A 14760-nucleotide genomic window follows, 5' to 3' on the forward strand; every position below is an offset into this window, starting at 1 on the left:
TCTTGGGGAGATGTGCTTGTAGCTGAGCACCTAAATAAGCTAGGCAAAATAGGCAAAGCCATTGCATGGATGACTGAACGCAGCAGCTGTATGTGACTTGTGAAGAGCTATCCAACCTGAGAGTGAGAGGAAGGCAGGGGCATCTAGTGCTCTGGTGTACACAGCTGTTGTGGTGCTAGAATTTTTCTGAAGGTCTCTCTTAGCTCCTGGGGAGGCAGGTGATGCAGTACAAGATGAGTTTATTATATTTAACCAACTTTTAAAGGAGGTATGTACAAAGTGACCGTAAGTGGAGCTTTGAGATGTCCTAGTGAACCTACTGAGTTGCCTTTCAATAGGGCCTGAATTGTGGTTGGACTCTGATCTTCATAAGACAGCATTTGAATTAAAAAAAAAAAAAGTCTAAGTGGCCTCACAGCTTTCTAGCAGAGCTGTAAAAAACAACACTAGGCGATTCAAGACACCGAAATAGGAAGAGGACGAGAAGCTGCTGAGCATGCCTGTCTCAGACTGTTATATCTGACTGTGTTTAGCAGAGCTGCGGCGGTGTACGTGGGGTGGCACGCAGAGCTGCTGTTGCAAGACTGCTTGTCCTGACAGATTTGAAATAGGGTCTGTGTGTTTCAGGCGCCGCTGTGCCAAATTCGTTTCCCTTTGTTTCACTAAGCCTTTGGGCTGGTGCAGTGAATAGCTGCAGAGGTGTTTTTTCATAATGTACTGGCGGGGTGTGTGGGTGTACGTAAGCCAGCAATCCTTGCCCTCCCTGCTCAGTGGGCCAGAGTGGCTAAAAGAAAGACTTTCGCTCAAACCTCAGACAGTGGTGTAAGAGTTTTGAGTTAAATTTGTGACGCTGGCAGATTTTGTCAGAAATTTGGGCACAATCTTTACTATTTGATGTGTGAAATCACTCACTTTGGGGGTGCGTGGCCAGACGTACTTATTTTCCTCTATGTCAGGCACCATTTGGAGCGATATAGCTCAAGCTGAAGGTGTGCTATAAAAATATGCAGCCTCTTTGCTGCACAGATGTTTCCATTGGGAGCTTTTGAAGCAGAGCCTCTATGCAGAGGCTGTTCTTTGCAAGCCTGTGGTGTCTGCTCTGAGCACGTGTTCACTGTTTTCTAGTTGCATCCTTTGCTGCATGGGAACGTTCTCTGATAAATATTGGGTCTCTTCCTTGCAAATGGGCATGGACATTTGAGAACTGATGAGGATGCTTTCTTGTTTAACATGCTTGAAAGGGAGAGAGCAGCCAAATTGCCCCCCGTCTTCCAGGACTTGGCAGGGGGCTGCGTGTTTTGAGTGCGTTTGGCAGAGTTTTGGTGTTCTGACTCAGCAAATGGTAACAAAGGAAGGATGGTGAAGCCTTCCTTTATTCTGTAATCCTGTTTGCTTTTCTGGAAACCAGCTATAGCCTCAGAATCACTGACTCAATTTTTGGATCCTATTCTCATGACAAAGCGGCTGTCTGGTTTAAAACAAGCCCATTATAAAAAGGGTGCCTCGGATCCTGGCTGTTTGTAACAGCTTCTGACACTCCTCCAGCACTGGGGAGCTTGGCTGGAACGGAAAATGTCCAGAGCTGGAACCAAGGTAGGTTTATTTGCAGCCTATTCATGATTGTGGTTAGGAGTACAGAATTTACCAGGGATAAGTTGTGGAGAAACTTTGGTTTCTTTGTTCTGCTGACAGCTTCCCCCTCTGTCAGTCTGTCGGCAAGAGGACGTGCTTGAGAAATCCCTCCTCAGGTGGAGGGAGGCTGGAGCTGAGCCCTCCCTAGTCTTTTCCCAGATCTTGGCTGTTTCCTCTAGGTGTGGCTCTGTGAGAGGATGGAGTTGAACACAGTGACTGGTGAGGGGATATTTTAAAATGCACCAGGACCTGATGCCTTGTAAATTGATGGCGGAAGCTGCTGTGCCAGCAGCGAACATGGCAAGCTGCATTTGCAGAGCAGAGTCTCTTCGAAGGCTTCCTGGGGAGTACCTGAGTCCCATGGTGGAGCAAAGGATGTGCTGCAACAGGAAGACGCCTGAATGATGACCATAGCACCGAAGGCAATAGCATTCCCTGAGAGATGCGAACTGGCCTTGTGATTTGGTGGAATTGGCAGAGATGAATTTAAACTGGAGAAAGAAGTAGATCAGAAAGCTAGAGTGATGTGCATCAGATGGGGATCCAGCTCTAATGCTGTGTTCTTCAGTCTTGAAGTTAGCAGAGCTGAGCTGGTTGGTCAACGCAGACCTTGTTGCAGGGTTGGGACTGGGCAGGGATAAACAGCTGGGAAAGGAGGGTGAGAACCTGGGGCTAGTGGCCAGTTTCTCCTGTGAAATGTTAAACAGCTGTTAAGAGGCTGTGGACAGATGTGCATCTTCCCATTGTACTAGTTTTGCTTTTGGGTTACATTCCTTTTAACCTGTGGAGACTGTAAGACTCAAGGGGGCAGAGGGCTCAGAAACAGAGTGGTTTTGTAGGCACTGGCCGATGCTATGGAAGATCTGGATTCAGCCTCTGCTTCTCTGCACCTTTCATCTGTGATCTTGGCTCAAAGTGATTTGGCTATTTCTGAGCAGTCTTTAGAAACTGAACATGGTGTGCTGCTTCCTTCTATCCTCATGGCTCTTAGATTGCAGTAGTACAGTCTTTATGTGCATAAAGAAGGTGCTGGGGAAATGTAACTGATTCATGCTCGAGTCTCCTGTCCACTTGAAGAAACTTAAACACATACTGCATTTATCCCTGCTGAAAGGCATGCCCCCTGTGAGCGTGCTACAGGGAATTTGTTGATTATGTGCTGCTGTGGTACAGCAAAATGTCCCAAAAGGAGTTAAGTCAGTGAAAGAGTGTAAATCTCATCTTTTTTCTGTGCCATGCTCTTGCCTAGCTCATTCCAGGGAGAAGAAAAGGGCGAAGGAGAGAATTAAACACTATTTCCCACAGCCTAAGCAAGCGGTCTGCCCTAGAAAGGAATCACTGCCCCCATGCTGCTTTCTTAGAAAGCAGTGGGCACTAGTGGTTATTGCTTACAGTTCTTGTTTACAAGTTTCCTTCTAATAGAGCTGCTGTTGGGAAGAAATGTGATAACTGCTATGAGGTAGCCAAGGGAGTAAGAGTTTTACAGTCCTGTAAGGAAGATCTGCTATGGCAAGTCTGTTATCTGCCAGGTAAGCCCCAAAAAAGCAAAGTTTGGGCAGTGAGCGGGTTAGTGCTGTAAGCAGAGCAACTTGATGACTTTACTGAAAGAAGGCAATTTGCGTCAGAGTAAGATGTGACCGAAATGAACTGACGAATCTGGAATTGAAATCTGTAATTCACCTGTCATTATCCTGTGGGTGAAAAACATCAGTCTACTCTGTTTGTGCCTGAATCATTGGAGGAAAGCTGAGAAGCGCCGAGTGTGAAGGTCTGAAATCACTTGAAGGTGTGTGCAAAGGGCTGTGGTGGAGAATGGGTGGGCAGGAGCCCTCTCCTTAAGTCTTCCTGTAAATGGTCTAACACTTCTGGTTGGTCGCTGTTCTGTGGGAATGGCCATAACCTTAATGTGCTCTCAGATTTCTTTGGCTTTGTGGCTTTATAAGTACAGGGAAAATACCCTCCTAGGAACACCAGGTAGCTTTGCCAAATTGAAGTTCGGTTGTGTTAGGCTGGGTGGGAAAGGAACATAAAATGAGCTTTTCTGTTACAAAATTAAAGGCCAACTTAACCAACTTCACGCACCGCTGCTGTGATACGGTATTGGAAGAGAAGCTGGTTCTGCTGGATGCCAGCCACAAAATCAAGGCAGCTCATGTGGAGCCAGGACCAGAGGTGACGGAGACCTGTTCCTTTCCCACTGCCAATTGCCCTGCTGTGAGGCAGGAGGAGGCATCTCTCTGCCTGGGCGGGGTGCTTCCTGCATGGAGACCAGACCTGTGGTCTTACAGATGTTAGGCAGAGTTCATCATTGACTGTGCAGGATGCTCACTGTGTGGACAGCAGTGGGACTGCAGATCAGAAGGCGCTGCAGAGCTTGGGGAGTGAGGCTGAAGAGGGGGAGAGCTCATCAGCTGTCCCAGTGGAGGGTAATGGCTGAGCTGCAAAGAGATGCATCCCTGTATACTGCCCTGCAGAGGGTATTACAGGCATGCTGTGGCTTCCTTGACCACTGGCTTCAAGAAGAGGATTACTGGTGGTAAGTGACTGCCAAGACTCAGTGAGCTTTCAGTGTTGCCTCTGGGCTCATGCTGGCAGATTTTTCGGGTGATACCTCTAGGGACAAAGATCCAGAAGCAGGATCTGTAAAACAACAGCAGGGTTGTGGCTGGCAAGGACTGACCAGCATGGTTAACTACCTAGTAGTAGCAGTGTGGGAAAACAGGAATTGGACATTTTAGTGCACACCTTTTACAACCTTTATTCACTTGCTGGAAAGATGGTAGTGATCTCCCAACTCTCCATTGCACTGAAGATGGGAAGAGGTTGCTCAGGAGGGAGAGAGGTGGGGACAGGTTGCTTTGTACGTGCTGACTGCTTCGTAATGGGAGATCAGCCTCTTGAAAGTAAGAGGAAAATGTGAGGGAAATAACATTATCCTAATAAAGGTCTAATAACAGGCCACAAGACCAAGGATGTAAATCCTCTGGCATGATTAGTCCAACTCCCCAGATAAGTGGTCAGGCTGGTGGGGCATAATAACCAACCAGCACTAGGAAAACAGTGGCTAATTTATTTTTCTAACACAAAGTGAATGAATGAAAAAAAAAATAGTGAGCGGGTTGTCCTAGATTTGAGTCTACCTCCTGGGTTAAAACTGTGACAATGAACAGTATTTTTAACAGCAGTGATGTTAGATCAATACCAGTAGCCAAAGTACCATAGGTGAAGTACAACTAGCTAGGAGCAAAAGGTGATCATGTATCTTAATACTCAAGCTATGGAAAAACCATGGGAAAAATGGATTACGGAGTACTGCATGTTAGATGTTTAAATCACTGTGGCCAGAAAAATTCTTTCCAGAGCATCTGGGGGAATTGGCTGAGGTAATCTCAGATGTTACCAAATAAACTGGCAGCATGTATGGGGCTGATGCTATACTGGAAGGCTGGAAAAGGTCAAATGTTGTCTTGAGTATGCACGGCATTGGATCAATCAACTTGCATATCAGTTGATTCAGTGCAAGGCTCTAGAAGATAGTGGAGTAAAGTAATCAAACTCCTGTTAAGGTGGAAGATGGGCTGGTGATTGGGTGCAGCTGAAAGGGATCTGCTGAGACCGATTCATGTCAAATGTAATTTTTGACATGGTCTGGCATCACAGTATCATAAGCAAGCAAGGGATATAGTCAAAATAGACATGATGGTCCAGGAACCCTTATTGCAAAGAGCAGCTCTTGGTGAATAATTGTCATCTGGAAGGATCTAAAAATGGGGCTGTACAAAGGACTGGTCTGGGTCTAGGGCTTGGCAGTGTTTCCATGAAGGGCTTTTTGAAAAAAGCATGTGTCGCTTTTCCAGGCCTAACTGGGATGGTGATACCTCGGCAAGAGGAATGGGATTTGCTCACCAGCTCTTGAGATCATTTTGAAACAGGTGATCAAGTAGGGAAAACGTGTCCCTAAGCAAAGTGCTTTGCAGACAGCTGCCTGGCTGTAGAGCAGCTCTTGGGAAAGAAGTGTGGTGATGGGTCAGAAATTTGTCAGCTGTATCGCAAACTTGAAACAACCAAAGCAGAAGAAGCCAACTGCAAATGCAGTCCTCGGATGTCTGAAGAACTGTGCTATCCACCACATACGTGGAGTACTCCTTTAGTTTTTCTTGGCACTGGTAAAGCTTGCGTGATGTCCAGCTTTTGACATTGACTTTTGAGGAAGAAAACTGTGGACCATTAGAGTGGGAACAAGGAGAACGATTGCAGGGCTAGAAGACGTGACCCAGGAGGAAAGAGACCTCACCACCCCCTTATCAATAAAGGTCTAACTGCAAACACTCAGTAAGCCAATATAAAAGAGATGCTGTTTAGTACAGTCCATTGCGCCAGGGGAGGTTTAGATTGGATGTTAGGAAAAATGTGTTCACCGGAAGGGTTGTCAAGCATTGGAACAGGCTGCCCAGGGAAGTGGTGTAGTCACCATCCCTGGAGGTATTTAAAAGACGTGTAGATGTGGTGCTTAGGGACATGGTTTAGTGGCGGACTTGGCAGTGCTAGGTTAATGGTTGGAGTTGATGATCTTAAAGGTCTCTTCCAACCTAAATGATTCTATGATTCTATGATGGACTACTTATGGCTCCCTTGGCCATAATTTAGTAACTACTGATCTAGATAAGGTGGGAGGGAAATGTATTAATAGTGTTTTGCTGCAAAGAGGACAGGGACTTAACCAAGGGAGCTTTGGGTTGGATTGTGACAAAACTAGGTACTGGGAAGGGCAAGACATTGGTGGCAGCTGGAGGCGTTGGGGTCAGACTGGTGAATCGGCTGCCAGGGTTAGTTGGGCTAACGGTTCAACAGTTGGGCTTGATGCTTTTTGACATCTTGAGGGCTCTCTTTTCAGATATTTCACGCTGTGATGCGGCTAGAATATGGATGCAGGCATGTGCTGGGGGACGAGGAACCTCCCTGCTTTCCTTCCTCTGCTTGTGTTTCAGGTCACCTTCTATGAAGACAAGAATTTCCTAGGCCGTTGCTATGAGTGTGACAGCGACTGCCCTGATTTTCACACCTACCTGAGCCGCTGCAACTCCATCCGGGTGGATGGAGGCACCTGGGTGGCCTATGAGAGGCCAAACTTTTCTGGGAACATGTACGTTCTGACGCATGGGGAGTATCCTGACTACCACCACTGGATGGGCCTCAATGACCGCCTCGGCTCCTGCAAAGCTGTCCAGATAGTAAGTGTGACCTCTTCCCAAGGGACATTTTAATTTACACACCTATCGTTAAAGTGTTTCAGCATGCTTGTGGGTGGCCCCCATCTTCCTGGGGACCCACGGGAGCTCCCTTGGAGAGGATGGCTATAGGGGGTTTGCTCCTGCAGTCCTGCTCAGGGAATGGCAAGGTGTTTGGTGAGCGGAGAAGATCCAGTGGAATCTCTTCCACTCTTGACTGCAATGGGAAAAAGCAGATCCCTTTGACTGCTTTGTAGGTGAGTTTCCATAGGAACAGCAGCATAGTTCTATCTGCACGTTCCTCAGGGACTTCAGTGTCTGGGCAGGTGAGTTGCCTCTCACCTTCCCCCCTGGTGTGCTGCCAACTGATCCAAATCTGATGGTGAGCATAAGGCTTGTAACAGTGGGATGTAGATTTTGCAGGAGCACTCAGAACGAGGGGCCGTTTGTTTGCCTCTCTAGCAAGCCAGGGCTCCCCTCTGATACAGGGAACTGAATCTCAGTATCACCAAGCCCCGCTGGGCATGGGGAGAACAGCCCCAGGAGCAGACCTGGAGTGACCAGGAGTGGGAGGGATGCCTGAAGCCCTCCTTAGGTGTGCTTGGAGGAGCCTGGTGTCTCTTGGTATTAGGAGAGCACAGGGCAATGCGTGTCTCCCCCGCTGCAGCTCATCCCCTCCTAACTGATGATGGTGAGATGCTTCTGCAGCCTCCAGCAGCACCTGTCCTTCTACCAGCAGGAGACAGGATAAATGTAGGTCGACAGTGAGCAGCATTTACACCCTGTGGGAGTGCTGGGGAACACAAAGGAACAGAGGGAACAGTCCCTTTGGGAAGCCTATGGGGAGAAGCACCCTTCAAAACTGGCAGGGATGGGAGTATGGATGGAGTGTGGATTGGGGTTGAGATGCTGAGTGCTGCTGCTGCTGTGTTTTTGCCAGCAGTGGGGCAGACATTGGTGATCTGTGCATTGCTCACTTGAGTATCGCAGCAATGGATTCTCATTGTGTGGAGCAGGTGTCACAGCTGAGAAGGGGTTTTGCTTTTATGTCTGGAGGTCTAACGCTACTTTGAACCTGTTCTGGGTTTGAGCTAGGTCTAAATCCCTTTGTATAGGGCAGGGAGAGTTTCCAGACAGTTCAGAGCACTGATCTGGCATAAGGGATGGAGCCAAAACACGTGGGAGACGTAACAGCAATGCAGCATCCTCCATCAGGATGAAATGTGGAGGCCTTATCCTGCAGGTCCACCTGGTGCCTGGCTTCCCCTCCTGCGCTTGGGGAGGTTGCACAGAGACCCGCCGCTTGCAGGCGTTAGGTCAGAGTGTCCTGGAGAAGCTGCAGCGGCAGCGCGCAGATCCAAGAGACCCCACAGAGCTCGGCTGGGACTGGCAATGAGAGTGGGCTTGGGTGGACGGGGGAAAGCGGGGGAAGATGGTGTCCAGGCAGCTGCAGATTAAAACTGCCGCAGTGCCTTCAGGCCATGCAGCGCTTCAAATCACAGTGGAAAATACCCGTGCTGCGTTCGCCTGTAATACAACCCAGCTGGGGTCACCAGCTCATTAAACTCCTCGTTGCCCGGAGGAGTGGGGAGTGGAGGGGGTCCATCTCTGATGATCACATGGAGTGCCTGAAGGGTTCAAGCCAGCAGCGGGACGGGCAGGCTGCCTGGGATGGACAGCCCAGCAGTTGCTGATGTGGCTCCATCCCTCCTTGCACCCTTCCTCCCTGCGAAACTGGGGCTGCGGTGGGGGTTTGAGCTGAAACCACTCTGCTCCGGCTTGGTGCTTTTGTGCCCTCTTTGCATGTAATGCTTGGTCAAGCGTTTCCCCAGCTGCCTCCCCGCTGCACTTTTGGGGGCTGACGTGAGCTGTTCAGCCCTGTCCTGGTGTGCTGGGGGGGGTGGTTTGTACCTGATCTGAGTCTGATCGTGCCTCAGCTCTGCTCCCATCTGCTGGCGACCGTCAGAGCCGGGGACATGTCGGTGCCTCCCTCCAGCGCTCTGCCATTTTCTCTCCCCTTTTCCTAGCCAAGTGGAGGCCGGGGCCACATCCAGGTATTTGAGAAGGGAGATTTTGGCGGGCAGATGTTCGAAGCCACCGAAGACTGCCCTTCTGTCATGGAGGAGTGGCACATGCGCGAGGTCCACGCCTGCAGAGTGCTGGAGGGTGTCTGGGTTTTCTACGAGCATCCCAACTACCGGGGCAGGCAGTACCTGCTGCCCAAGGGGGAGTACCGCAAACCCGTGGAGTGGGGAGCGGCGAGCCCCACTGTCCAGTCCTTCCGCAGCATTGCCGAGTGAGGCAGCCCATTGACTGGGCTGCCAGAGGCCATCAATAAAGCAACTGAGTCGCTCAGCTCAGCCTGTCCTGCTTATTCCCAGGGTCTGCGTGTGAGTTTTCCTGCCCCGGAGGAGCCGGTGTGGAGCTGAGCCTTCTCTAAGCAAAACACCCTCCGCCAGCCCCAACTGCTTCCATCTCCACTGTCATCTGCTTCCTCCAGGCTGGTCCCATCCCCTCCCCTCCATCCCACTGCTCCTCTCCAGGGAAAACCCATCCCGAAGCTGGAGCTTGTGCTCCAGCATTTAGCCAGTCCAGTAGAGCAGTGGGACTACCCGTCCCTGGGACTCCAGTTTTTGATGCTGGCTGTGGGTCGCTCAGTCTGTTATGACCCTGTGGAGTCCCCGCTTGCTGTATTGCTGCTCCATGGTGGCTCGGGAGAAGGGATGAGGTTTGCTTCCATGCCACGTGCAGCAAGATCCCCCCCAGGGAGCCTGAGCAGGCAGCAGACATCCTGTTGCTGGAGGAGCAGGTCCCTCTTGTGATGCAAGGGACAACAGGACCAGGGGGAAAGTGGAGGTGAGAGGCAGGGATCCCAGAGTGGGCAGGAGGGAGATGGCCACAGTCTCCATGGAGGATGCTGGGGACCCTGGCAGCCCAGTGTGTCAGCTACAGGATGCCCCTTGTAGGTGTGAGACAAGGGGGCCAACTGCTTAAAATGGGGCTAAGTACCATATCAAGCTGGGCAGCTGGATGGGGGAGAAGAGGCTGGACGTGGACAGAGATGGTGAGTGCCTCTGAAAGCTGCCTGGGGATGGGAGGTTGCTGCTGAACGATCTCAAAGGGCAGGAAGAGGTCCCTGGGCACTTGAGACATGTGGGGAACAGAGAGGGCTGTTGGGGTCACCAGGGCTCCCAGTCAGACCAGTTTGCCACCAGCTGGAGCACCCCATTTTGCCCAGCGCCGCTAGGTGTCAGGCTGGGCCCATGCCGTGGCTCCGCAGGAATAACTGATGTCCGCTGCACAGGGCACTCTCCTCCCGGGCACCCCAGGGACCTGCAGCCCGTTTGCATATCAAGCCAAGGGGCCTTGGAATAATGACGCTGGATGTAGCAGCAGAGCCCTTCTAGCCATGCTCCGCAGTCTCTTCCTGGTTGATGTATGAGGTTATTATGGAGCAGGGAAGCAGGTTAAGTGATGCTCGTCAAGCTGCGGTGCTGCAACCCTCCGGGAACGCAGCCGTCGGCTGGGAGTGGGAAGGGGCTGCCAAGAGGGGCAGCTCTGTCCCCATGGGCTTCTCCCAGCACAAAGGTGGGCTGAAGAGAGTCGCCTTCCTCCTCCTCCTCATCTTCCTCCTCTACCTGCCGTGACCCTGCAGTTTACCCCCCCCCCCGCAACCTTAGCCCCCTGTCCTGTTTCAGCCCTTTGCTGCAAAGGGTGATGCATCTTCTTGACTAACTTGTGTCCCGCCTTGCCTTTCTCCTCCCTCACCTCTCCATCACGGGTCAGCAGGATGCAGGATGCAGATGATTTGGCATTATGGTGGGGTCTCGGTGCATTTTTCCCCCCAAAATTTCTCCAGGACCAACCAGCCTTACCAGCACCCAGCTCCAGCTCCCCTTTTCCCCCTGGCTCCTTGCAAAGCTCTCCAAGCACCTCTGAGGGCTGCTGGCTCCTGCCTGTGCAAGGCACCAGCTCGAGCATTGCCTGACCACTGTTTTTTGTGGGGTGCCTGTTGCTGTCTCCATTTAGGAAGGAAAAACTGCAGGTAGGCATACTCTGGCCAGTGCATTTCCAACCATCTCCCACCTTGATTTTGGGGAGTGTCTGCCTGGGCAGTGTGCTTCCCCATCTTATGTCCCCTGCAGTGGGATCTGTCCCACCCTACAGCAGGTGCTGGAGCTGCAGTGGGCAGGTTTGGGGTGCTACAGCCCTGTGGCTGCTGGCGTACATCCACCCCAGAGCATCGGAGGAACTAGATGGAGGTTCTGGTTTGCCCTTACAGTAACATTTCCTCCCCATGTCCTTCCCTTACATCGCTTGATCTACCCACCACGAAAATGCAATTATCCCAATTCTTTTCCCCCCTCCTCCTCTGGCTGGCTCTTGTCCTCTGGTGAATTTTGCATTGTGCCCTGAATGCTGGCAACCAACACGAATAACAATAAAATATGCTAGTTGGGTCGGTTTTTTTATTATTTTTTATTTTATTATTATTCTAGATTACTTTTTCCATCGGGGGGTCCCTTGTCACGGCTGCACGCCGAGCAGAGTGCATATGGATATGAGCGGTGGCGAGAGTGAGCAGGGAGCTCAGGCAATCCAAACTCAGCCTGCTGATGCCATTTTTTGCTTGACAGCTAATTTCCATTTTTCAGTATCAGGGGGTCTGCTCCAGTAATTGGCATGCAGATTGTGTCTGATGGGCCTGTTAGACACAAGAAAAGACTCTGCTAGTTAGAATAAGCCAACCCCAGGCTGATGGATGGGGCGTAAGGAGGTCATTGCGAGAGAGAGAATATACAGATGCCCGTGCGCATGCACACACCTAGGAAATTTCACATTTTGTGCCCTCCCCCCACTCCTACTTTCTTTATCCGGCAAACTCTGATCTATCATATTTCATTGAGACAAATCCTGCTCCATTTCTCTCTCTTTCCTTATTCCCTTTAAGGGAAATGTGATGGAACCTACTCCTGGATTTAATAAGAAGATGGTGTGGCGTAGCAGGAATTAAAGCGGTGCCATGCTTCATTAGCAGCTGGGGATCACACGGAGCTGGCCCAGATGTTAATTACACTTTGGGAATTAATTGGTATAAGGCATTCCTCTCCTCCATCATCTGTAATCCGGCGGATGTGCAAAGACTTCTGGAAGCGGAGACTGCCGGGCGGGCGTCTGTCTCCCCTCCTCAGCCTGTCTGGCGCTGGCTGTGACCGAGGGGCACAGGCTGGCTTTGAAATCTTGAAGCCACATTCATTTCCATCCCCTTGGTGCCCAAAGACCCGCTGCTATTTTTCCCCTCTTTTCCTCCCTGTGCCACTCTTCTCCAAACTTTTTCTCCAGCTGCTGGGGAGAAGCAGGTCCAAGTGGGACTGGGGAACGGTGGGAGGTGGTACTGTTTTGAAGAAGGAAAGACTGTCCCCCTCGAAGCTGGCCATCCCCAGGGGACCCCAGGACACCCTCTATGAGGGCTGGTGGGATGGTAGCTTCCCTTTCTCCTGCTCCCTGACCCATCCTTGCTGGCCCATCCCTTCCCTCTATCTCTGGGTGCAGACCTGTGCTGTATGGGAGAGCCTCAGTCTGCTGCTGCAGCACCTCTGTGCTGCTGAAATCCCCCCAGTTCTCAAAGGAAACTGGTCTCCAGTTTCTTCCCTCCCCTTTTCCACCTTGGATTCAACCCGATGAAATGCAAAAGCTGCTAAAAAGCTGGGCGGGGGGGCTTTTTGCCAGAGGACGGAATTTATATGCTTGGAAATGAAGAATATTCCTCTGAATGCTGCCAATTTGTTCCTTTTCTGATCTGGCTGGTGGCAGCCCAGCCTGGGGCATGGTTATCTCTGCGACAGAGCATTGCATCTTTGGGTTTCTGCCTGGGCTCCGAGAGATTGCTGCATGGCCCCAGTGGGACACTTGCGTTCAGCTTTGCCCCCCCCCAATTGCTCCTAGGCCCTAATAGTGCGAGCTTGCTGGCACCGCAGCCACAACAGGGGCTTGGCTGGAGCTCTCATCATGGCGGGTGTGACAAGATGAGCCCATGCTCCGTGTTTGCCCTCCTCTTCCAGGCTTTCCACCAGCAATGCTCCCAGGTTGCAGCAGAAATCCTCCTTGCTGCTGACACGGCCTGAGCTTTGGTGCTGCCTACAGCAGTCCTCAGGGTTTTGTGGGTCTTCTTTTGGCATTGCTCATGCTCTTCAGTCTTGAGGCATCGGCCAACGTGGTGCAAGTCCCTTTCCCCCACCAGTAAAGGTCATTAATGTCACTTCAGTGCAACACTTCATTGCCATTTCGTTCCCTTGGAGCCCTTCTCGCTGAAACCAAAGGCCCTGTGGGTTCAGCCACTGCCTTAGACCGTACCTGAGCAGCCTCTGAAGGTCCTCACTGGTGATTATGGCACATGATTTGGTTTTGCCAGTGCGGCCCTCCTAAACGTCCTCTTTTCCTCTGTTTTATGTGCATCCCCTGCTGACACCGGCTGAAATGCAAAGGTTGCATGGAGCAAAGTGTTTCAGCAGGAGATGGTCAAGACCAGCTCTGTCCATCCTGGTTTGAGCTTGTTGGAAAGTCTGGCCCCGCTCTGGGTGCACAGAGCTTTCGAGCTGTGCACAAGTAGGTGCAATAGCAGAGCCAAGCTGCTTTGTATCTCACACATGTCTGTGTACCCACACGCATGTCATTGAGACCCCTCCAGTGTCTGCTCACTGTCATGCACGTCCTCTCGGCCAGATGTGCTGGCCATGCGCCAGGTTGACCGTGCCCACGAGTAGGTGTGCAGTACCGTGGGCAAGAGCTGCTTCTCTGGGACATGTAAGTGGTGATGGGGGATCTCTGCTGCGGGGAGGCACTGACACCCCAACCTGGGGCTCTGTGGCTCCTGTGAAATTACAGAGGGAGATGGAGAGGAGAAGGCACTGCCCAGGGGATCAGCCTTCCCTTTGACAGTTCCCAGCAGAGGGCAATAGAAGCAAATGGAAGAGATAAGACCTTGCAAGTGATGTGCAAGAGGAGCAGTTTTCAAGCCAGAGTGACCTGCAAGCAGAATGATGTGTGGGAGGGGACAATGTGCAGAGTGATGAGCAGTTTTTGGGGGGGCTTGAGAAGGAGGTCAAAGCAAAACAGAGCAATTCAAGGATATTTTGGTAGGAGTTAAAGCAAAACAATGCTTTCATAAGTCCAAAATTAATTGCTTTGAGTTTGGATGGAGAAGGAAGGGGAGGTATTTAACCCTTTTGTTTAAACTTTCTTGATTTTAGGTCAGTTTTTAAGTGAAAAGTGCTGCTGTGATGGTCGTGGCTGAAAACCTCCAGTGAAGGGTGCTGAAGGAAAGGCACTGAGAGTTCCCAGACTGATTATATTCCACCCAGTCAATTTGTGCGACTGAGCCGAGCTCAGTTTCTGGGTCTCTTTCTGGATGCTCTTGGCCTCTTGGAGAGCAAATTCTACCATAGCCACACATGCCTGGAGACTTTGGGTGCTGACTGCCACCCTGGCCAGAGGGATGAGCTGGGCTGGGGCTGGCACTGCCCGCAGGCTCCCTTCTGCCCTGCAAAGGGAAAACCACATTGGGCTGCGGGGGAAAGCAGCAGGGAAGCAGGGAAGAGGTGGGTAGAGGATGCCTTCCACCTCCCTTCTGCTGGACCAGCTTAGGCAAGAGCCTCTGCCTGCTGCATTACTGCTCCCTGCATGCTCCTGCCTGGCTTGGCAGGTATTCACAGCCTGCTTGTAGGTTTCCTACATATGGTTTTTCAGCTTTTTTTGTCCCAAACTGCTTGGAATTACACAGGGATATTTTAGCACGGAAAGTTTCCATGGCAGGAGTATGATTCTACAGGTGCCCTCCCAGCCGGGACAAGACATCTGCACAGACACTGCAGGGAAGTCTTTCCTGGCAGTATTCCCACCA

At 51.2% G+C, this 14760-nt stretch overlaps 1 protein-coding gene across 1 annotated transcript; it reads left to right on the forward strand.

The window, feature by feature from the left end:
* Positions 1-1360: 1360 nt before the first annotated feature.
* Positions 1361-9547, forward strand: CRYGS (crystallin gamma S). Its single transcript, XM_072867635.1, has 3 exons — positions 1361-5964; positions 6621-6863; positions 8888-9547. Exons 2-3 carry the CDS (start codon positions 6774-6776, stop codon positions 9158-9160), a joined length of 363 nt encoding a protein of 120 aa, XP_072723736.1. The 5' UTR covers positions 1361-5964; positions 6621-6773; the 3' UTR covers positions 9161-9547.
* Positions 9548-14760: the final 5213 nt, after the last annotated feature.

The sequence above is a fragment of the Ciconia boyciana genome, chromosome 7 (assembly GCF_034638445.1).
Source record: "Ciconia boyciana chromosome 7, ASM3463844v1, whole genome shotgun sequence".
Classification (NCBI taxonomy): domain Eukaryota; kingdom Metazoa; phylum Chordata; class Aves; order Ciconiiformes; family Ciconiidae; genus Ciconia; species Ciconia boyciana.

Bases quoted from the DNA above. Each gene is read 5' to 3' on its own strand.
- CRYGS (XM_072867635.1), top strand. From the start codon at position 6,774: ATGTACGTTCTGACGCATGGGGAGTATCCTGACTACCACCACTGGATG. The intron at 6,864-8,887 runs GTAAGTGTGACC...CCCTTTTCCTAG, and splicing joins CCTGCAAAGCTGTCCAGATA to CCAAGTGGAGGCCGGGGCCA.